General features: G+C 40.1%; 2 protein-coding genes across 2 annotated transcripts; both read right to left on the minus strand.

The window, feature by feature from the left end:
* Nucleotides 1–1,453: 1,453 nt before the first annotated feature.
* On the minus strand, nucleotides 1,454–4,196 carry LOC128743583 (beta-galactosidase-like). The gene is made up of 9 exons (XM_053840186.1): nucleotides 3,960–4,196; nucleotides 3,732–3,889; nucleotides 3,446–3,660; nucleotides 3,154–3,318; nucleotides 2,988–3,098; nucleotides 2,783–2,933; nucleotides 2,486–2,721; nucleotides 2,185–2,426; nucleotides 1,454–2,132 (listed from the first exon to the last, which is right to left on the minus strand). Exons 1-9 carry the CDS (start codon nucleotides 4,050–4,052, stop codon nucleotides 1,557–1,559), a joined length of 1,947 nt encoding a protein of 648 aa, XP_053696161.1. The 5' UTR covers nucleotides 4,053–4,196; the 3' UTR covers nucleotides 1,454–1,556.
* Nucleotides 4,197–8,461: 4,265 nt separating this feature from the next.
* Nucleotides 8,462–17,201, minus strand: LOC128745473 (beta-galactosidase-like). Its single transcript, XM_053842549.1, has 7 exons — nucleotides 17,094–17,201; nucleotides 10,300–10,614; nucleotides 9,548–10,240; nucleotides 9,206–9,481; nucleotides 9,016–9,147; nucleotides 8,710–8,961; nucleotides 8,462–8,650 (listed from the first exon to the last, which is right to left on the minus strand). Exons 1-7 carry the CDS (start codon nucleotides 17,199–17,201, stop codon nucleotides 8,462–8,464), a joined length of 1,965 nt encoding a protein of 654 aa, XP_053698524.1.
* Nucleotides 17,202–24,888: the final 7,687 nt, after the last annotated feature.

Consider the following 24,888-nt stretch of genomic DNA (forward strand, 5'->3'; position numbering starts at 1 on the left):
AAAATAATGAATGAAATTTCATATATAGCACAGCATACACTGGAGAAATATACAAACATACTGATATTTAATTAAATTGGCAACACAATACACAATAGTATATATGGAGTACGGGCAAAAATAGAACAATCTCACCAGCAATCCTTCGAGTGAACAATATAATTGCGTCATTTGAGCTTCCATCAGTGCATGTAATATCCAATAATTAATTTAATTTTTCCTTTAATATCCATGTGCATTATTTAAACTTATTACGGGACAAGTCTTAATTGTACAATAAGAGGTGCTTGATGAGCTAAAACGAAACAAACAATTAAAATAACATATTATACTTACCTGCTACCAAGGCCGTGTGACTCAGCCGTCTCCATCTGGGAACCACGCGGCATCGCAGAGTATTTCCGGGCAGGGTCGCGTGGAGGCGCTAGGTAGGAGCTTGGGCTGGCAATAGCTATGCTGTTTCGTTTACCTTCCCCATTCCATTCCCTGTTTGTGGTCATTAAAGTATTGAATAATCGATTTTCTGAATTTTTCATAACCGGAGAACTTAACTGTTTTATAAGGTTTTCTAAAAAATCAATCCCGAAATATCCTCAAACTTTTTCGGGCATTTTTTTAAACAGATTTCCTACAAAACATTCTATAAGCTGTATTTTGATTGTTGTTTGCTCAAAAGCTAGAATACAATGAGACAAGACGTCGGTAGTAATTTGCTAGTGCTAGTTTAATAAACACGTGAAAAATGATGGGTGCTTCACAGCCGGAGCCGTTTCACAACCGGGGACAATCCCCTAATCTTTTTAAAAATCGAAAAATAGAACATGTTTTTCAGCTGTCTAGTTGTTCATCTCGTCCAAAGTTAGTGACTCTACAGCTTATTCATTATTCACAATAATAATCCTGTTATTGGCTTCATGCATCGAAATGTCATTTTCTTAGCATGGCATTCTCCGATCTTTTGGTTTTCAAGTTTCCCTTCGTATCATTGTACACAACAGAAGTTGGCACAGTACAGTTCCGGATTCTACTGAACGTTTTAAAGAACGGTCCTCTTATCAGGTCTCGGTAATTGGCGCTGTCCCGTTTTGGGCTTTGGGGCATCGCACTTCCTGACTGGCTACTACTTTAACCTGCATTTCAAGCATCTTTCTTACCAGTAAAATCTCTGCATTAATGCAGTAACGAACCAACTGATTGAAAGGTTTTGTACGTGGCCCCTGGCCTAGAGTAAGGAAAGGAGGAAAGGAAATGTGTTAAGGAAATGATTTTCTGAACTTGATGGAATGAAATCCTGCATCCAGTTTTAAATATAGAAAATGTAGAAATAACAGGTATTTGGTTTGCATACACTTCTAATTAGGTCATTCTTAAAAGCTAATTAACGGTTCGATTTGGCATTTTGGCAACATTACTAATAAGTTTTATTCGATTGATATAAAAACTTCTTACCATTATATTTCTCAGTTTCACCGTTGATTCCCCTACAAGTATCATAATCTGATTATGGTTCAAATGGAGCACGTCTTACCGGGGTAAATTAAGACGAAAAAGTTCACCTAATGAAACGTTGGAAAACTGTCGAACTGTACGGTAGCGAACGGTTTTTTGACCATTTGAAATTCCACTAGAATAATCTCGTTCGTGTTTTCCTTCAGTACGTGCCGCGGTACGTACAGTGTAATTTGGGGTCCCACCAGAGGCCAGTATCGTCCTAGGTTAAATCCATTGACGAAGGCGACACCCTTGCCCCAGCCGGTCGGGTTCAGGTACGTATCGCAAAGTTCTGTGCGGCTGAGGTTGAACGTTCCGTGGAATAGCGTAGGTCCTCGTTGTATCGGTAGACCCCGCAGTAGTTTCAACTGTTTCATTGGATGACGTCCGTTTTCCTGTAGTTTGTTGTGGATAAAACTGCTAATTTTTCCTATGTTATCCAGCGGGATTCCAGTCATGGTCCAGTTACGGATCACATGCGTGTTAATAAACACATTACCCAGTATGCCTTTGAAATCGTTGGGGGTGCCGAAATTGATCCGACCTTCATTTTCTACGATAATTTGCAGCATTTCTCCTATCCCCAGTGGTACCGGGAGAGAATTAATACTGTTTTGCCTAGACAGCGTTCCAATAAATAGCTACAAAGGAATGTTAGTTAGTTTAGGATTAAAGAAAACTGGATGAACTCACCGAATCCACGAAGACGTATCCCTTGTCATGAAGCTTCTCTACGGTTAGCTTCATTGGATCAGTGTTCAAGTTTTTGGGGAGGGGTGCTTCATACAGCACTAATCCAGAGTATTGATTCAGGGCTTCGAACGACAAAGGAGTGGCGTTGGTTATTTTTGGAGTAGCGATCGCACGCAGCACGTGTCTATTCAATACACTATCGATCGGATCCAACGTAACCCATGGTATCGAAATTTTGCATTCTGGAGACAATACTTATAAAACTTCTGCGATTTATATTAGTGTTATTCACCATACTTACCGGGTGTTGGAACAGGAACGTCCGGAATGGGAAAAAACTCCGATATAACTTGCTTGATAGCTGCATATTTGGGCGTTGGATCCCCAGCCTCGTCTAAAGGAGCATCATAGTCGTACGATGTTATGTCCGGGGTGTACAAACCAGGGCCCATTTCATTCGCTCCCGCTGTGAAACCGAAATTTGTGCCTCCGTAAAACATATATATGTTAACGTTTACTTTATCTGCCAACATTTCTCTAAAAGTTTATTGGAAGTTGAAAATTATTTAGATGAGGATGAAAGGTGAGGGCCAGTGACCTCAATGATGTTGTGATAGGATCTATTGGAACTCGTGCCATTTCTTGCTCTTGCCAATGTGTTAACCATCCAGGGTAGTATTCGGCATTCACTAGTGGTCCTTTTGGTTGATGCTTGCGAAGATCATCCCAATAACCGTTAATTTCTTCGGCTAACAAACAAAATATAAAAATTGTTTCTTTCCAACGAAGCCTACTCTACTTACTAGTTCCGGGGCCGAAATCTAGCGTACTCAAAGTTCCTTCTACTCCTCCACAAACGGTGAGTCCTGGACCATTGTTCGTGAAAAGTACGGCATGGCCTCTAACGTATCTTTCTAAAATGGTAGACTGGTGGAAAATCCAGTACTTACGAGTTTCTCTGGTACTAACCTGTTTCATCCCGCAGCCATTCCATGTATTTGTGGTCACAGGCAAAAAACGAACCGTACTCATTTTCCACCTGTACCATAATTATTGGGCCTCCGTTTCCGTAGAGGTATGGCTCAAGCCGTGAAAACAATTCAGCATACCAAGTGCGTACCTCGTGTAAATATGCTAGAAGAAAATTATTTTTGTTTTAAATGAAGCTAGAATCATTAGTAATAGTACTCAAAACAATCCCTTTCAAGAAAAGTTTTGTTCATTTACGTTATTAGAAACTATTGATAAGAAAGACACTCACCTACGTCACCGGTTCTGAGTTGAATACCGGGATTCTTGTGCAGCAGCCAGTAGGGGAATCCCCCCATATCTCTTTCCGCGCAGATGTACGGTCCAGGTCGAAGTATTACCAGTAAATCCTCTTCCTGTGCTAATTGGATGAATTGTTCGATATCGGCAATCCCTTGCCAGTTATAGACACCCTCCTTCGGATTGTGCAGCGACCATTCTACATACCTGAAACGACGTAAAAAAGAACTGGTTGAACACTGGCTTCCGGTAGCACTAATTGTTGCTCGCTTAAGCACGTTGTAATAGCATTCAAACCGGCGGCTCGCATCAATCGCAATATTCGGCTCCAGGACTGCGGAAGGGCACGAAAATAGTGAAAAGAACCAGCCACATACTGGAAGGGTTCTCCGTCCTTCAGGAAAGTGTTGTTATCGAAGTCGATTTCAAACGTTCGCTGTGGTGTGAAGGAACAATTGGTCAATCATTTGAGTGAATACAATAATTATAGTAAAGATTTCAGTTACCTGCTTATTCTCGATAACCCTCTGACCAAAACTGAGCTGGCAGACGATCACCATCAAGCCGACCAATAACACAGTCCATTGCGACGGAGACATTTCAATTACTCAGTGAGTAGTGACACTTGAATTCGTCTTGAAAATGTTTATTACGCTTAACCGCAACGCCGGATAACGAAAGCTAAATATAAATTCAAACCTGCGTATTAGCGTAACGTAAATGCGACTGCATATTCCGTTGAATGATTATTACGCGTCGTGTTCTGACTTGACACTGGCTCGACGACGACGACGAGCTTTGGCGCTTATCCTGTTTACTTCACTCCCTACTAAAAGCAGATGTTTTATGAGGATGAAGATAGTAGATAGCGAAGCAGCGCATCCATCCATCTGTATGCCACTCATTCTTGTTTACACTGTAACTTCATCAATCTGATATTCTATTTGCTTAGAACTGAAGCGTTGCAGATTTCGTTTCGAAATGAAACGTTATTCGTTCCATTCGAATAGTGATGCACTTATTTTAACCAGATTAGCAGGGATGTCCTGTATGTTTATCAGTATGGTGTGAATGGTGTGCATCTGGTAACAGCAAGAATAGTGAATGAATTCATTTCTCAACCAGCCTCTTTCTGTGAGTTTTTCTTTTAACTGTAGGAAAACAGACGATGCGACAAGATCAGATTTAAGATGCTAATCGTATTTGTCTTACACTCAAACGATTCTCAACTGTATAAATGGTTCGGTGGATTTATGTACCATCAATTAGTGTAATTCATTATTTAGAATCTAAGGATTACTGTTGGTAAAGGCCTCGCATTCATTAGTATGTTGAATTAGATTATAAATCGTCTTTAAATTATTGTTTTGTACATTCAATAGACTTTCGAATTTAGCAACAAATTCGTGTCGCTTATTTTGCCAAAATGGAAACCGTGCCAAAATAGAGAAAATAATTAGACTCGGCTGGCCCTTTCTGAGTTACGGCGGTCCCAAAAAACGCGACTTTGACCTATCTTCCAACATCAATGTTTTTTTTAGAAAGCCCTTAAAAATACCTTTCATTTGCTGCGTCAACGCTTTAAATCGGTCCAGTGGTTCAAAAGTTATGAAGGAAGGTAGGCAATAATTGCAGTGTTTGGAACCACGCTAATTCAGAAAGGGCCACCCTAGGAGCCAGATAAAAAATTACGGGTTTAATTATTTTCAAAGGAGAAAAAATAGAGCGAGCTTTTAAAAAACGGGGCAAATTTTTCGAGTCTAAAATTGTATATAATCGAATCATACAAAATCGAGTCTGTTTCTAATCGAGTCTCTCAGGGATGGTTCGATCACTTTGACTCAATTTTGATTCATTTGACAGTAGCGTCCTAACCGAGCAAAATTTGACAAATTGATGTATAGGACATTTGTAGATAATAACTAGATCTACAATTTTGCTGAATAAAGTGTTGCTGTATCTTTTGTAGTTACGGTGCTACAATGCTAGTACCTCATTAATAACTAAATGAACGTTCATTTAGTTACTAAAAAGGTACTAGCATTGTAGCGCCGTAACTACAAAAGTTACAGCAACACTTTATTCTGCAAAATTGTAAATAATAACGAGTTCTACAAATGTCTCATACATAACTTTGTCAAATTTTGCTCGGCTGAGACGGTAGTGTCAAATGAATCAAAATTGAGTCAAAGTGATCGAACCATCCTTACTCATATAATCGAGTCCTACCTGTAACTTGAGAACAACTGGGCTTAAAAAAAATAATATTTGGATATTTCTGAAAAATTTATCAAATTTCTAAGATTTTTAAAAACAAATCCTAAAGAGTGATAGCTCTTCGCTAGCTTCGAGAGCATAATTTAAGTTATCTTTAAAAACTATGAGAAAAATCTGTGGGTACTTGTTTTGATATATTTGACATTTCATGATTTTTATCATGTTTTTGCAAAGTTTATTCTTTCAGTCTTTTTTTTTTTGAAAATACACTGAATTTCCTACAATATTTTTTCCACTTCAATAATTTATTATATTTTTCCATCTGGCCGGTTAGGCCTTTGAATTCAATTGGATGGGGGAAAACCTCTTTGAGATAATCTTACATACGCCATTCTCAGAGGGGCGAGAATCCACATCATCTTTTGCTAGTGATGGCCAAACTGCGGGCCGCATGCGGCTCTTGAATGTAATACTCGCGGGCCCGCGGACTGGTTTGATAGATGGTGGACGGAAACTATAGGTTGAATTTATTAGCAAATAAAGCGTTTCTCACCGGGTTTTCGTCTGAGATAATGTTGTAGAATGTAGATTACTACAATGAATGTTATAGATTGAAAGACGTATTATCAGCGGAAGTTGGGTCTACCACGGACTCCACGAACACTTGCGGTCGAACAATCTGAGCCCCCGTACAAAGTGCACACTGTACAAAACGCTAATTAGACCGGTTGTCCTCTACGGGCACGAAACGTGGACACTGCTAGAAGAGCCTATGAGCACTCGGAGTTTTCGAGCGGCGGGTGCTGAGAATCATCTTTGGCGGAGTGCAAGAGAACGGTGTATGGAGGCGAAGGCGATCTCAGCGCATAGCCCAAGAACTTTTAATAAAATTGCTTTGATTCTGTTTGACCACTCTTTTGGGCTCCATATAACAGCTGATGTTTCCAGTTTCGAACGGAAATCCTAGAGCACTTAGGCACACTCAACACAGGAAGGTTTTGGGAGCTCCATTCATGAAAGTCATTCAATTGCTCCAGCAGCTCCATCTAGTCTGCTATCGAACGTATGATAAGGCAGAGATTGAGATTGTCATAACAAGGCAGACGTCGTTAAAAGAAATGAAAAACGTAGTGGGTCAGGTTACTCCTTTGCGGTACGCCCGACGACTTTGTAAAACATTGGGATTCTTGACTTCCTAGTTTTACGGATAGAGCTCTGCCCACAAGGTATGAGTTAAACCATTCTACCATATTGGGCGAGTCCCGAAGGCGTTCAATTTTTGCCAATAAAATAGAGTGATCAACGCAACTATTAACGTCAGTTGCACCGTTTGGCAAATTATTCCAATCAATAGTTGAGAGGGATCCTTGAAGCCCAGCAGTTTTGGAAAAATTGAACTCTTTTACATCATGTAAGTCCTCAAAATTTACCTGGCGAGGACATGTTAGGGTTACTAAAAGCGACGGATGTTGCGTATTGATATCAACGAGTGGTTCGTGTCCTTCAAAGGGATCCCGATCTTTGCGGTATGCACTATTAATTGGTCCAAACAATTGAAGTGATTTGATTTTGTCATTTAGCCAGGTATCGATTAGAATATAACATCATGCTCAGTATCGGACACAGCGACGAATAGCTCATCGATCTTCGTACGTAAACCGCTTACATTTTGATAGTATATACTGAGCTATCTGCCTGCTGCCGGTGTTACTACTAGCTAGGGAAACGCGAACGGTGCAGTCATCGGTACTGGGTAAATTAACCTCGCTGGCGGAACGGTGCTGATTATATAGATCAGTCGGCTGCGAATGAGCATCACAATGAGGGTGCGCAGTACCTGGCGTAGCTTCAGGAGGACATATATCATCCATGGCTTTATCTGAACGAGAAAACCTGAGCGATCCACTTGTACTGTTTGCTACCGCAATGGGCGTTGCTTGCTAAGACTAATAATCGATCCTGCTGACTTCTGCAGTCGTTTCTGATACATCGGACACTTCGAACTCCAAGAGGAGTGATCCGTTTTCAGTTGTTCAGCAACCGGCAGATTCTGCTTGCTGTTGAAGTCCACACAATTCACTAGATTGGTATTCGTTGATTGAATGTCTTTGAGCATACTTTAGACAACATGCATCCTTATTGCGCTTTGCAACTTTGTGACCGTATTTGGAACATTTGTAGCCGTCCCAGCCTATGTTTGTGCGTTGATCTTTCGACAAACAGCTGAATGATCTTTGGGTAGATTGTTTTGCTTTTTCAGTTTTTCGATTATTCGATAGTCACTGGATCGGGAAGAATGTCCAAATTGGCCGGTTGTGTAATGGAAACGCACTCGACGAGAGATTGAGAGTTGTGGGTTCAAGTCCCACCTGGACGGTCAATTTTTTTTCAAAGTTTGCATATCATTTTTCCCAGTTCTTGCAATGTTCGTTCCTCACAAAAACACATTTACTCCCTCATGTAAAGTAAATATTATCCAAACGATTCTTCACTTTCCCTTTTGTTGTTCCGCGACGAGACTGAAGGTTCAACGTACAGCGATGTCGAACGAAGTGTTAACCGGTAAGGTCAAAAGTTTAACGAAAACATTCGATAAAATAAAGAACCCACCTAAGAATAATTAGCTAAAAACGGCAATATATTTTAATCTAAAAGAAAAAAAAACGAAGTTTTGTTAATTGTACTTCAAAATGCAACGAGGCGCTTTGTTTAAAATCATACGCTTGTTTATACTTGAATTATATTTTCTAAATAAACCCTAAAATGGCTTACGGATTCTGCTAGTGACTCTTTAGGCTTCATCGAGTATGGCACGTTCGGAAAAGTGAATCAATCTATCGCTCGGAGCTCGCTGCAATTCCACCAATATCAATTCGTTCGAGCCTTCCCGCAGCAGTTCTTTCGGTAGATAGAGTGTAATCTGTGGTCCAGCCACCGGCCAGTATCGTCCCAGATTGAATCCATTAACAAACAGAAAACCCTGCAAGATTGTAAGTGTCAATTTCACAGCACTTCAATCCATTAGTTTGGCTACCATACCTTCCCCCATCCGCTCATATCGATGTAGGTGTCGTAAATTTCACTCGTGTTGATATTCAGCTCTCCCTTAAACACTACCGGACCTTGAATACAAATTCCCCTGTTATTGACTCCAAGACCGTCGGTCGTAGTGTCGATCAGTTGCTTTAGCGCTGCGACATCCTCGAAAGAGTAGCTGCTAGTTGTCCATTCAGACAATTCTTTTTCATATGGCTCCTCGTAGGTTTGAATAGTCACATTTCCAAGAATTCCCTAAAGTTTTTAAGGCGTTAAATAGGTTTACGGTGTGCGAAAATCCGGCTTTACCTTGTAGTCATCCAAGACGTCGAAGTTGATTCGACCTTGATTTTCGACGAATATCGACAATTTGTTACCCCACCCGGCTGATATTGGTAGTGTGTTGATGGCATTTTCTCTAGAGAGGGTTCCAACGAAGAACTATAATTTAACCAAATTGGAACCAAAAGGACTTACGACGTAGTAAAGAAAATCCCACCTCATCCACATAAATCTGCGCCCTATCTCTCAACCCTTGTATTGTCAATTGACTTGGATCACGAGTAAGTTTCGGTAGAGAAGTTTCGTATAGAACGAAACCTGAATTCTGGTTTAATTCTTCAAACGTTAGCAAGCGGTTGGACAGTTTGGGTTCGGATCCTAACATAGCTCTTCCGTTGGTGGTGAATATTCGATCCACGTGGGTCATACTAACGGGCTCGTGAGTCATTTTTGGGGCTCTATCAGGAACGGTTGCCACCGGTAGATCAATGAACTACGACACAAAGATCCGACTCACAATAGAATGTACAAATTAATTTTAACAAACAAAATCTCATACCTCGCCAATAATATCCCTAAACACGGTATATTTCATTGTGGGATCACCAGCTTCATCCATGGGAGCATCGTAATCGTAGGACGTTATGTCGGCCATGTACTTACCTAGACCCCAATCGTTTGCTCCGGCCCAGAATCCGAAATTAGTTCCTCCAAAATACATGTAAAAATCGACATTCCAACCATCGCGAAGCATTTTACGCAGAGTATTTGCCAATGGGCCCGCTGGACGCCGCTGGTTTGGCTCTTGCCAATGCGTTAGCCATCCAGTGTAGAATTCGGTGTTCACTAGTGGTCCCTTCGGTTGAATTGACCGCAGTTTAGCTTTATGGGTGTCAACTTCATCGTCTGTCATCAGCCCGAAGTCGGTGGTGATGAAAACACCCGGAATCTGTCCGCACTCGAACTCGTCACCGTATGGTCTGTCGACTGTAAACAGAACGGCTTTACCTTCCGTGTATTTCTCCGTCTCTTCCTTCAGAAAATTTAAATAAATTTTATCACATTTTCCGAATGCGCCGTACTCATTTTCTATCTGAACCATTATAATGGGCCCACCATTGCCGTACATGTACTTTGTTAGTTGAGACATAAGCTTTTCATACCATATCTGAACTTCTTTTAAATAATTGGCGTCACTGGTTCGCAGTTGAATACCAGGATATTTCGTAAAGAGCCAGTACGGTAATCCACCCTATTTCAAAATTGAATCACGTCAAAAATCATATCTTATCATATACCTCATTTACTTACATTATCAATTTCGGCACAAATGTACGGACCAGGTCTCAGTATAACGTAGAGATCTTCTTCCACCGCAGCCTCTATCACGTCGGCAATGTTAGCGATTCCGTCCCACCGGTAAACGTTCTCCTTCGGATTGTGCAACGACCACTGCACGTACAGATCCACCGCATTTAGCCCCCCAGCTCGCAACGTTCTCAGCTTGGTGCGCCAGGTCTCGGGCAGAGCCCGAAAATAATGAAACGATCCGGCCACATACCGAAAATCTTTACCGTCCATCACGAACGTGTCCCGCTCATAGTCGATGGAGAAGGAGCGTTCTTGCTGCGGAACAAATAAGAACACAAAAAATTGATGTTTTATTTTCACGCTCTGTTTGCACTGATCTCGAGGATCGTCCGGGAACACGAACAGTCTGAAGAACGCTGCAATTTACTGCCAGGGCAAACCCAACAACGGTCACCAGCAGGACAAGGAATCGATACGAGTCAATCATCTGGGGTTTTGTTTTCTCGGCTGTTAGCTACTACAGACTGATTGGCCAACGATTGCCACTGATGGAGAGCGACGAAAAATAGTCTTCTATTTAATATAATGTCAAACCGTGGAACATGCATATAAATGGACTGATTTGATGACACGTCTGTGTTTGATTGATTGAATGGCCTGCATTGAAAATATCTCCGCAAGATTTGTCGCGGCGGGTTTTCGAACAGAATAGAGGGTACACAACTGACTGGTTGGAATGATGAAAATTTGAAATACAAAAAATCCATCTTTAGAAACAGAAATCAGTCGTTTGAACCAACATTTTTAAGTTTATTAAATAAACTTAACGCATATAAGCCGGAAAAAACGTCAGTTGAAAAAATTGTTTCAGCAAATTAAAAAAACCCAATTAAATTTTTCAAATAATGGTTTTTAAGTGTTCATTTGATACAAAATTCAGATACGCTTGAATTCACTGTGCAAATACTCTCCGATGTTAATGCCCAAATTAAATGTAATTGATTTGAACTGCTAGATAGTGTCAGAAGGATCCTTGGACTAGCCCCGTAATTGTCCTGTACTTTAAAAGCCGGGTGCGAAATCTGTCGATAAAGAAGGGTCAAGTGTTAGAAAGACGTTTAAGTTTAAACCCAAGGCTTTGCTTTTTTTGATTTGAACTGCTGACTTTCCACGGTAGAAGTTAATCTCAACGGAAATTTTTCGATGATGTGCGACCGGAAATTTTTTACATATTAAGTTTTCAAGTTACACATGATCTAAAAATTCGATTGTCTCAAGTATTAAGAACATGGTAAAATTGCCGGTACCGGTATTTCCACACTGTGTATGATTATAATCGTATCATGCGCTGTTCAATAAAGGCAATCACAAGTTTAAATGAGATTTTGGTTTGAGCACGTATCAAAGTTACGCAATTCCTTAACAACGTCAGTGTCTAGGTCATTTTGATAATCAATATGCATCATATGAAAAACAGGTGAATTCATATAATTGGGAAACAAATAATAATTGCACCAATGGTTTAGGAATCGATACAAAGTTTCGAGAAAGGTACACACTTAAAAAACTCAGCAAAATTTGCCGAGATTTGGACAGCCGAGCGTTCGGTGAAAATTTCAGTTTTGCAAATCGACGTTTACGGATCTTTACTAACGTTTGGCATCATAAAAAATGTTACCGAACGCTCGGCTGTCCAAATTTCGGCAAAATTTTGCTGGCTTCGGCACTTTTTTTTAAGTGTGTAGTTGCTACGATAACCATGGTGAAGGGTATCTCGAGATTAACGCTGGATCCTAGATTTAATAGACAGGGATTTCTTAAAGAAAATTTTTCATCGGTTGTGTTTGTCATATTTACCAAGAATATTGAGAATGAATGTTGTCTAATCGCAAGGCATGAAATTGCATGTTCTTTAGTTGCCCCGTTTGGTTGCCTAGGTGGTTGCTATAAACAACAATGCAGCGCTACCGGATACAAATTTTCTTTCTGCATTACGTAGATAACGGGTGGCAACTAAATTTTTGGAATTTTTTCGCGGTCCCTATTAGGGGATTGTCCCCTGTTGTGAAACGGCTCCGGTTGTGAAACATCCATCGTTTTTGACGTGTTTATTAAACTAGCACTACCAAATTACTACCAACGGCTCGTCTCATTGTACTCTAACTTTTGAGCAAACGACAATCAAAATACAGCTTTTAGAATGTTTGGTAGGAAATGTGTTCGAAAAATATGCCCGAAAAAGTTTTTTAGAATATTTTGGGATTGATTTTTTTGTCTATCAAATAAAATACAAAAAGGCAGTAAAATGAATATAATCTTAGTTTTGGACCTCTATTTCATTACACAGACAAATTTTAAGTGAAATAATTTACTCAAAAAATATTACATAAATTTTTACAAACTCGTCGTTTGCCCCTGTTGTGAACCAGTAAAGTTATCCGGTTATGAAAAATTCAGAAAAACGATTATTCAATACTTTAATGATCACAAACATTTTCAACACACTTTCCAGGTACATGGTTTGAGATCTCGAACTTCCTGTTTTTACATACATTGATTACAATTTAGATTTAGATGATTAAATTAATAAACTGATAAATTACTTTGCATTTAAGGTATTTTTCGTTAATAAATGAATGTAATATTTTATTTTCATTTCATATTTTTTTTATTTTCTTCTTTATTCTTATTTTTTTATGGATTTTTCGAAGTGTTTCAAGACCGGCAACACGTTGTTTTTGGTCAAAAATTTCTATGTCTCCCAATTTCGCTTTACCGTTGTTGTTTCAAGCAAAAAATATATGCTGTCTGTACCAAAAACATACGTAAGTCTTCAATCTTTCAAACGCTTTGAAAAGATTGGGAATTAAATAATCCGTTCGAAAGCTATAACCAAAAAACAAAACCTGTTTCATAACCGGGGACATTCCCCTACTCAACAACACACGAGCTCAGAGAAAAATGAGAGTATGTATGTGTATGTGTTAGCGCTCTCTCTCCTCTTTTTTCAATATTTTTTGTTTTGTTTATGGTTACTCAGTTTCACTTAAAATAGCGTCGAAACAAGAAGCATGTCGGGAGTGCGTTGTACACTTCTACGAACTTCCACAGAAATCTCGGCAAAAAGTATACGGTACAACATTTGAAAAGCGAATATGTTGCGGCTTCGACTGATTATCATATCCTAAGATGCCCAACAACTACAGCCCGAATTCGATTATCCGGGTGACAATTTTTATTTTCAGCCCGGATAATCGAATCATCAATTTTGGTACAAAATTTTTTTAGGCAAGTCAAGTTTTTTGACTTTTAGGTATCAGAAATGTTTGATTTATTATTGATCTATCTTCCCAAAAGTCAGAAAATTCCTTTCTTACGATTTTGTCCACTGATAATTTTTTTTGGTACCATATTATTTTTTGTATGTTATGTTTTTCAATATTTAGGTATTATAAACGTTTTTTTATTATTGATCAATCTCCCCTAAAGTCATAAAATTCCTTTTTTGCAATTTTTTTATTGATGATTACGATGATGATGATGATGATGATGATGGTAATGGTGACGATGATGATGATTTTTAAGTAAAAGAATTGATTCCATCATCGCAGGATTTATTTTTGTTTTGTTCGCCGATAAAAGGAATATAAGAAAGGACTTTTGTAGCTTTAGGGAGGTGTATCAGTACTTGTCAAGTTGGAATCATCATGGAGCATGAAAACTATAACATTAAGGTTTAAAATAAATCATTGAAAACAAAATAATTTTTTCTCACCCGGATAATCGAGTCCGGCCTGTATTCGCAGCAAGGTAGTGGAAGATCAGCCGAAATTATGGACACAGAAGAACATCGTTCTCTTTCTCGTTCCTTTAACAACAAGCCCTCTGGTTTGGCTATCAATTAAGATGTGTATCAGACGAATGTTTTTTTGAAGAAAATGTTGATCCTGTTTCTACAAAAACATCATGCAGATGGTGCAGAGGTGCACTTTAGAAAAACGAAAAGGGAACATGTAACGAAAAGTGGTTATAGTTTGCATGGTTATAACTCAGTCATCCGTCAATAGTTTCTAGAGATATTGTTTCCTTAACAGACGTTTAATAATTAAGAAAATATTAGACGACTATTCATTATTTCATTATTTTCATTTTTTTGCCTTCCCACGTCAATGCTTCCCCAGATAACACAAAATCGTAATAGAAAGTTCACAATAAATCGTTTTTATGTCAATTTCACATTGGAATTGTATAATGATTAGAGTATGTCAAATCGAAGTGAACAATAAGTTGTTTTGCAGTCGTGCGTGTCTTCATATACAATTCATGACTGTGAATTATAAAGCAGTATAGACGATTGCAATATTTGATTATATCTTAATCGTATATTCAGGAGTATTTAGTTGCGTGTTATAAAAACTGCACAAAATAGAATTACAAATAGTTCGCAAAATTTCGCACGTATATGGCCTTCACTTTGGTACATATATGTTCTTATATGGCGTGAAATATAACTTTTTCGTTCAGATATGATTTCGTATACCTAAGTTGCAATCGAGATATACAAACCAAATGGTTTACTTGGTCAGAAATATATACAGGATGAGCTATGGGTTAAGCTCCCTTATGATTGTGTTTAATTTACGCCCTAGCTGTTGCTGCTTCCCCGGATAAGGCAACGAATACATCCAAATTCACCAAGCGAAACGCCAACAAATCGAAGAATCTTTAAAAGAAACTTTAAAAACATCGAAATAAAAAAATACGTGTCGATTTTTTTTGAACAAAGAACGTAAAAAAATATTAGAGAAAAAAATTTTTACTGTAAACTTCCCGTGGAATTACCCATATAAAATAAATATTTGATTTTTTGTATACCGTCATCCGGGGCGAGATTGTGCCAAAAAAGCATATGTTTTTGTTCTTTAGCTCAGTATACACATAATTTAGGAACTAAGTTGATTTCAAACCTGTCAATATATACTAAATTGTTCAATTAACAACTACCATAGAGATGGTTTAGTTACAATGAAACCTAATTTTACTGGAAGTGCATGAACTTCGGCACAATCTCCCCCCTTCTAGGGGGTGACATTGTGCCAAAAACATAAAGTTAAGGTAAATACCTAAACAGGGAACATTAGCATGTTTAGAAACAATACACATAAATATCAGTATAAAGTAGTTCATATGGGGCCGTCCATGAACTAAGTGGACTATGAGGGGCAGGGGGTCGGCCAAAAACAACACATCATACAAAAAGTATGAACGAAAATAACCCGGGGAGGTCTGAAATAACTAAAAATGAGTTCGTAGTCAATGGACAGCTTTTATAGAGCCAGTAGCGTTTATAGGGTTAACAAGGGGGAGATATATGGAGGGCGTGTATCCTAAGGGGGCATACCCATTTGTTCATTTAACAAAAGTAACTATTACTTCGTTCGAGAACCCGCGGCCGCAGAACGGCCCAACTCACCCCGCTCCCCCTCCTTAAAACTGGCAGTTTATACTCGGTTTAATATATTCATCTTATATTAGAGTGTTTATTCAAAGCATCTGAAATTTCCAGAGAAAACTAAAAATTAGTATAAATTATTTAGCAGATTTATGGTGCTGTTTGCTTCAAAATGGATGATGCAATCTAATCTGTCAAAATATTGTGCTCAATAGTAAAGAATGTGAGTGTACTGGTGTATACTGGCGTATTTTAGTTGTGTATGTGAAATTCACAAATTGGATCAATCATTATGGCTTGGCACAATCTCACCCCCGTGAAGCTCGAAATGTACAAAATTTCGAAAAATATTATTTTCATAATCAAAACTTATCCAACGCATAATAACCTTTCAATACATTATAAATGCTTAGTTTATATACCTTCAAAATAGCAAGTTGATGCGATTTCTTGCTTGGGCTGGTTTATGCGGGACATTTTTTACAAGCGTTATTTCCGAGTATTATTGATCGCGAACTTTGAAACCCTGTTAAGGCTAAATAATTTGCTAATATTACCTGTGTTCCATTCTAAGTTCTGAATAAATATGTTATGTTCGTGATCATTTTGAATTTAGGTCCCCAGTTTCTATAGATATAATAAATTTTCACAAATAAACATTTTTGGTTTTTGGCTCAATCACGGATGGCGGTACTTAGAATATTTGTTTTTTGCCATGCTACACACAACCAGATCAGTGGTAAAATATACTTTCACTCTCCGAGCTATTTTCTCTTCGTCCTTTCACACACGCGTGGTGTCTCTTCCACTCCCTATTTTTCGTATTGTAGTTTTGTCTATTTATTTATCACACTTTTTGTCTTGTTTAGCAAAAAGCGTATTTGCTGCAAGTCTGTATTCTTAGATGCAAAGGTTACATTACAGATTTAGTGTTAGCTTGACGGGACACACAATGATTATACTCTTCAATAGATAACGATAGATTGAATTTCACACCACGTCTTGTACCATAATTGGACGTTACCTTTTCAACGCTGTTCTTCAAGTTATTATTATCCGTCATTGAATCGGTTTCGTTTGTATTCAGTATTCACCACAACCGGGAATGAACTGGGCTACTCACGTGATACTTATCGACTGGAAGCGAAAGTGTAAAGTGAAACGCATTTCGTGTAGATTTAAAATCGCCAACAGTAACGGCGAGTTTCGCTCTCGCATGATTGAAAAAAATAATAATAACAAAAAAATCACTCAATTGCTTAAATTACAAAGTTTACACAGGGAACTGATGTTTCAAAAGTTCCGACGACACTTATCTCGCTAAATATGAGATTCGTCCTACCTGTGCGCTGGTACCATCCAGTCCCAAAACGAGACCCAGCGTAAGTCCTACCAGAGCCACAACGAGCATCGCTCCCAGTCCAACCTTATGCTTCGTATTTAGTCTCATTAATGCCGATGCGCGGTGTATGCGTTTGGCACACTGCACTCGAGGTAAAGGTTACGATAAGACTGAATCTTCACTAAGCAGCGAATTATAGAACGTGAGCAATTAGGTATTCACCTTATCACCCGCGCTAATCCAATACTGTTGAACGATTGTTTCGAGCAATCAATTTTATTGAACGATCAGCGAACATTATTGTAGAAGTTTTTTATGATAGAAGCAGTAGCTCAAATGTTATGAGCTATGGTAGGGTAAACAGTTGTTTTTAAATATTATCGACAGAGTTTGAAGGAGCATTGAACGTCGTTTGTCATATTACAGACAAATTTGGGTGTTTTCTAGCATCACCCAGAGAGCGAATACAGTCAGCACACAATCATGGGTCACACAAAATTGTGGGTCATTTTAACTTTAACTGCCGATTAATGCAAGAATGTTATACTAATTGATTGACAATATTATTACACATTATATTCAAACGGATATTAGCAGCTTAGGCTAAAATGATCCACATTGTGCGTGACCCATAACCGTGTACTGTACGGTGCCTCTTACATGCAACGACTGGCTTGTTCGACCATTGTCGTACCTCGAGGCCATCTCGAGGAGGCGTTTCACTATTATGTATAAAAAATACTTTCTTGAGTATTATTTAGAGTTACGTGCCTATGAATAAAAGTTTTTTTTATCTGTCTAAAGTCCCTTTTTGGGCCATAGCAAAAAAAAGTTGTGAATCATTACAGCAACCGGATAATGAACAAGATACTTAGTTGAAGGTATTGACAGTTGACCACATCGAGTATTGCCCTGGAATCATGTAACAAACGTCCTTGAGCTAGCTGCCGACATTTTGTTACTCGTCCAACGTCGCATCGCTATATCTAACAGGCTAGATGACTTCTCCGAGAGTTCCTAGATAGCAGATCCTCTAACCAACGTAACAAAGGCTAAGTCTATGGTAGTGAACACTGGCAATCCTACCAACTACACAGAAGCTAGAGAACAGGTTGAACAAGAAGAAACTTTTCAAAATCTTGAAAGCTAGACAACGCCTGATGGTGGAGCAAGGAATAATACAGCCACAGGCATGGATCAGGAAGGTCAGAGGAGTCTTTGAGCTCTGCGAAACATCTTGTGCTCGAGCCAGATAACTCATAGCAAAACCCGAATTTTCAACTCAAAGGATAAATCTATACACACCTGCGAAACATGTTTTATTGTGGTGGAGACAAAAACTGCTAATATTCATTAATCGCTGCCTCCGATATATCATTCGTGCCTGGGCGCCTGACAACTGAGTATCCAACGAGGAACTCCATTGTCGTTGTCATTAACGGCCGGTAACAACAGAAGTTTAGGAACGTAGGTGGAAGTGGATCGGATACACTTTGGGGAGAGGAACGAACGAGATCTGCAGAGAAACACTTGACTGGAATCCGCGAGGAAAACGAAGAAGAGGCAGGCCCAGAGACGAGAACCTGTCCTAATAGGTGAAAGCCATGGCGGGTAATCGTTGCCACTTTGTCAGCAGAGATTTCTGATTACATCCCTTTGTTGTGGCGGACCGGCCCACAGTAGTCCAAATGGGTGATAAGTGGAACTTTTTTCCTACCATCTTTTGCTTTCATTTTATCATTTATGGTCTTCAACACTTTTGTTCGCATGAATATCCATCTTAATCTAAACGAGTCAAAAGTTAGTCATCGCTTACTATGATAAAAATAAAAAAACAACTTTTTTGTGTTAGGAAATATAGATATAGTTTCTTCGGCAAAGTTGTAAATAATATAAAAACAAGTAATTTTGCTGAAGAAAGAAAATTTCTATCTTTATCGAGTGGTGAACTATAGAGCATATTCTTTGCAACTTCTTTAAAAATTAGTTTTTCGTACTTAGCTGTTGTTAGTTGCATTTTACAAGAATACATTGTTATAGGCAATTATCGGAGCACTCAAAACACACGTTTTGGCAGAAGACCTCAAATCTCTTGGGCCTTTACTTGCTAAGTTATCGCATATTCAAGCTTTAAATTTTCATAGCTTCACGAGCCTATGGGGTAAAATGGGGCAAGTGGAGAGTGAAGAGTGCTTCACTTCAAAGCTTACATCGAATACTACAAACTGGTATAGCCCAATCACCCTAATAAGAGTATGGAAAGCATACGCTTCATGCGTTTTGCGTTCGCTATAGGCTCGATACACGTCCACTTTTTTGTGTTAGTAGATAGACATAGACACATGGTTTCTTCGGCAAAGTTAAAGAACATATAAAGGAAAACAACTTCGCTAAAGAAATGGTATTTATATCTTTATCGAGTGCAAAGCTATGGAGCATTTTCATTGGAAATTCATTAAAAATAAAGTTTTTCATACTTAGCTTATGTTAGTTGCACTTTACAACAATATATGGTTCAGGGTGATTATTGACGGATTTAAAACACATGTTTTTGCAGAAGGTTGCAAATCTCTAGCACCTTTCCTTATAAAGTCATCGCTTTTGGCTCGTGAAGTTAAGAAAAAATAAACCTTAAAATAAGCGATAACTTTGTAAGGAAAGGTGCTAGAGATTTGAAACCTTCTAAAAAACATGTGTTTTAAGTTCTACAATAATCACCTAGATTCAATGTATAAATGCAACCAACATAAGTGAAGTATGAAAAACTTATTTTTAATGAATTTTCAACGAAAATGCTCCATAGCTTTGCACAAGATAAAGATTGAAATGCCATTTCTTTAGCAAAGTTGTTTGCCTTTATATTTTCTATAACTTTACCGAAGAAACCATGTGTTTATATACTTACTAATTTTTAAAGAAGTTTCAAAGAATATGCAGTACAGTTCGCCACTCAAGAAAAATAGAAATTTTATTTCTTCAGCAAAGTTACTTACTTTTACATTATTTACAACTTTGCCGAAGAAACTATGTCTATATTTCCTAACACAAAAAAGTTATTTTTTATTTTTATTAAAGTAAGCGATAACTAACTTTTGACACTTTTATATAAAGTGGGATATTCATACGAACAAAGGTGCTGAAGACCATAAATGATTAAATGAAAGCAAAAAACACTAGGAAAAAAGTTCCACTTTTCGCGCTTATGGACTATTGTGCGGCCGGCGGACATGGACGGTTGCCACAGTTACCTTTTGCATCACGTAAACCAACTAGTGCCGAAGAATAATGATTCATATCGATATGTAGTTGCAATCTTACTTGTTACATATTGCATGGGCAAAACTATCAATTTATCAAGATATTTTTAAAGTTGTTGTTTATGAAGCTAATAATTGAACATTGTAATTTGCAACATGTTTCTACATAACCTTTAATTTAAACATCCAATCGAAAAACAAATCAATAGTGTTAGTGCATGGGACTACTTTGGCCTATGCGCAAATTCTTGGCCTATTAAACATAAATTTTGGTATTTTGCCATATACATGCACTTTACATGTTGGAATGATGTCACTTTTCAAATCACTTTTCGAAGGAAAATTTTTGAAGCTGCCGAATGAGCATTTTCCGGTTACTTTGAACCTTCATTAAGATAAAATATTTATAAAAGTAACTGCTCTGATATGCAACGCGATTTTCGCAAATGTTTTTAATAATTTACACTTTACATTTCAACTGTTGGTAAACGGCTAGATAATGCGGAATATAGACCCCATAGTGGTCGTTAGCCTCTTATCCAGCAACTCCGATCCCGACCTCCTCGTGGTACCAGCCGGAATACGAGCAACCTTAGCGGAGATCGGGTAACCAACCCCGGTGGAAACTAAGGTCGTATACTAACCGGGAAGGAGGTAGTGAGTCTCGGCACTATAAGATGGCAGCCCCATCACGAGACTCGGTTGTGTTGCCCCAGTACGGCTACACACCTAAACAACACAAACTAACAACATTCAAGCATATTCGGAGCGGAATATTCGGCATCGACCTAGGCGACGAAATAAGGACGACGAATGGAGACTCGGGACTTGGAACTGCAGATCGCTAAATTTCGCAGGTTGCGAGCGGGTGCTGATTGAACAGCTGGAACCCCGCAAACTCGGCATCGTAGCTCTGCAGGAAATCTGTCGCAAAGGAGAGAAGGTATGGAAGATACGTGGCGGAAAGGCCCAGTTTTACCAGAGCGGTGGCGCTACCAACGAACTGGGAACGGGCTTTGTAGTGCTGGGCGGAATGCAGGATCGCGTGATAGATTGGAAGGCGATCAACGAGAGAATGTGTGTATTGAGGATAAAGGGCCGTTTCTTCAATTATAGCATCATTAACGTGCACTGCCCGCACGAAGGTAGACCCGACGATGAGAAAGAAGCGTTCTACGCGAGGCTGGAGGCTACGTACGACAGCTGCTCGTCACGGGACATCAAGATCGTCATCGGGGATATGAACGCCCAGGTCGGTAGGGAAGAAATGTATAGACCGGTGGTAGGACCCCATAGCCTGCACACCGACACAAACGATAACGGCCAACGATGTATAAACTTCGCAGCTTCCCGAGGCCTGGTGATCCGAAGTACCTTTTTCCCGCGCAAGGATATCCACAAAGCCACCTGGAGATCACCTGACCAACGTACAATGAACCAAATTGACCACGTTCTCATAGAGGGCCGGTTCTTCTCTAACATCACGAACGTACGCTCCCGTCGGGGTGCGGATATTGATTCTGACCATTACCTAGTAGCAGTACATGTGCGCTTAAAGCTGTCCACCGTATACCGGACACGTCAAAGCCGCCCTCCTCGGCTGAACATCAGGCAGCTAGATAACCCACAAGCTGCCGAGAACTACGCGCGAGTACTGAATGAGGCACTGCCTTCTTCCGAAGAGTTAGGTGCTTCAAACCTCGAAGACGGTTGGGGCAGAATACGCTCGGCCATCGGAGAGGCCGCTACCGCGGCACTAGGTATTGAGCCTCGGAGTACACAAAATGATTGGTTTGATGGGGAATGCCAACAAGCGGTGGAGGAGAAAAAAAACGCTTGAAAAAATTATCTAAGTATTGCCACTAGAGAGAACCTGGCCAAGTACCGACGAGCTAGGAACCAGTTGACCACGATCCTGAGGAGAAAAAAGCGCCAAAAGGAGGACAGAGATCGTGAAGAATTAGAACAACTATTCCGAGCTAATGACACGCGCAAGTTTTATGAGAAGGTGAACCAAACTCGGAAGGGCTACACACCGAAACCTGACATGTGTAGGGACGAGGGAGGGAATCTAATTACAAACGAGCGCGAGGTGGTCGACAGGTGGAAGCAGTTCTTCGATGAACACCTCAATGGCGAAGTCGCAGAAGGAGGCGGAACAGAAATTAACCTAGGAGCGCCCATGGAAGATAGGGATGTCCTAGCACCTGATCTCCAAGAAGTCAAACGAGAAATCAGGTTGCTGAAGACCAATAAAGCCGCTGGGAAGGACCGCCTACCGGCAGAGCTTTATAAACATGGCGGGGAAACGCTAGCAAAGGCTCTACACTGGGTTATTTCGAGGATTTGGGAGGAGGAAAAGCTACCGGAGGAATGGATGGAAGGAGTGGTTTGTCCCATCTACAAAAAGGGTGATCGGCTAGACTGCTGCAACTATCGTGGTATTACGTTGGTAAACGCCGCCTACAAGGTACTCTCCCAGATCCTGTTACGCCGGCTGTCACCGATAGCACAAGGTTTCGTAGGGAATTATCAGGCGGGTTTCATGGGGGCTCGCGCAACTACGGACCAAATATTTACTATCCGACAGATCTTGCAGAAATGTCGGGAGTACAACGTGCCCACGCATCACATCTTTATCGATTTCAAAGCAGCATACGATACAGTCGATCGAGACAAGCTATGGCAGATAATGCACGAATACGGTTTTCCGGACAAACTGACGCGACTGATCAGAGCTACATTGGATCGAGTGATGTGTTTCGTACGCATCCCTGGGACACTCTCGAGTCCCTTCGAGACGCGACGAGGGTTGAGACAAGGTGACGGTCTATCCTGCATGCTGTTCAACATCGCTCTTGAGGGGGTGATCCGACGAGCGGGCATTGAAACGAGAGGCACGATTTTTACCAAGAGTAGCCAACTTCTAGGCTTTGCAGATGACTTCGATATCATAGCCAGGAACTTTGCGACGGCGGAGGCAATCTACGCCAGACTGAAAGCGGAGTCTAGGAGAATTGGGCTAAAAATAAATGCGTCGAAGACCAAATACATGAAAGGAAGAGGCTCAAAGGAAACAAATGCGCGCCTCCCACGGACGGTAACCGTTGACGGCGACGAACTAGAAGTGGTAGAAGAGTTCGTGTATTTGGGATCGCTGGTGACCGCGGACAACAACACTAGTAAGGAGATCCAGCGGCGCATCCAAGCGGGAAATCGGGCCTACTTTGCCCTTCGTAAAACGCTACGATCAGGAAGCATACGCCGCCGCACGAAGCTAACAATGTACAAAACCATTATTAGACCGGTAGTTCTTTATGGACTTGAAGCCGTGACGCTGCTTACGGAGGACATACGCGCCCTTGCCGTGTTTGAGCGGAAAGTGCTGCGGACGATATTTGGCGGAGTACAAACTGAAAGCGGAGAGTGGCGGAGGCGTATGAATCACGAGCTACAGGCACTGCTTGGGGAGACTCCCATCGTACATCTAGCGAAAGTTAGCAGGCTACGGTGGGCCGGACACGTCGTAAGGATGCCGGACGACAGTGCGACGAAAACGGTCCTCTTCAACAACCCCACCGGCACCAGGAACAGGGGGGCCCAACGTGCACGATGGCTCGACCAGGTCGAAAGCGATTTGCGACTTCTGAGACGACTAGGAAATTGGCGACGAGTGGCCCAAGACCGAGTTGAATGGAGACGAGTGCTTGAAACAGCACGAGCCACCCCGGCTCTATGCTGCTGAAGAAGAAGAAGACATTTCAACTAGTAAATATTAAACTAAAGTTACTCCTTACAATATTGAAAACAAAAAATTCTTTGGCCAACACTGATGAATTGATAAGACACCGGCATTTCAGTTTTGACGCAAAATATCTTGCAAGCAAGCTATCACCGACTTAAACAAGCGAGCGATCGATTGTGTCAAATGCAGGTTAATGCAAAATCCAGTTTGTTTCAATGGAAATATGTAAGAATATTGAAAATAGCCCGATATTTCTTGGTGTATTCCGCAAACAGATAAAAAAGTAATTTTAACAAATTTGTGTGCTTTATTTATTTTCATGTTGGTCACGTATAATTAGTGTATAACATTCTGCCAAACCTCTTCTCTACTTTTGCAAAATAAATAGCGATTCATTGTGCAGACAGTGTTACTGTCCAACCTACTTGGATTCAATTTTTTTGGGCACATGTTTTCTAAGGAAAACGTATGAAATGTCATGAGTCGGTTCGTCGATGTTTCAACTTTCAAACGTTCATGTCATGCTTAACCCACAGTGCCGTACGTTTTCTTGTAGCTGTAACACAAACCCTACCGTACTATGCTTCATTCGACCGAGCTAACCCATATGTAGCATGCAAGTAGCGGAAAAAGCGTAGTATATACATGACGAAAAAGGAACACCCTATAGCATAGCAGCAACATGTTTATGCGACCGGCCCGACCAACCACGATCACGAATCGCTTTGCTTTGGTTGCCATTCGCGCTTAGTTCATTTCATCTTTCAGTTTATGAGTGCTAGCCGTGGTGGAA

This window comes from Sabethes cyaneus, chromosome 1, assembly GCF_943734655.1.
Source record: "Sabethes cyaneus chromosome 1, idSabCyanKW18_F2, whole genome shotgun sequence".
NCBI lineage: Eukaryota > Metazoa > Arthropoda > Insecta > Diptera > Culicidae > Sabethes > Sabethes cyaneus.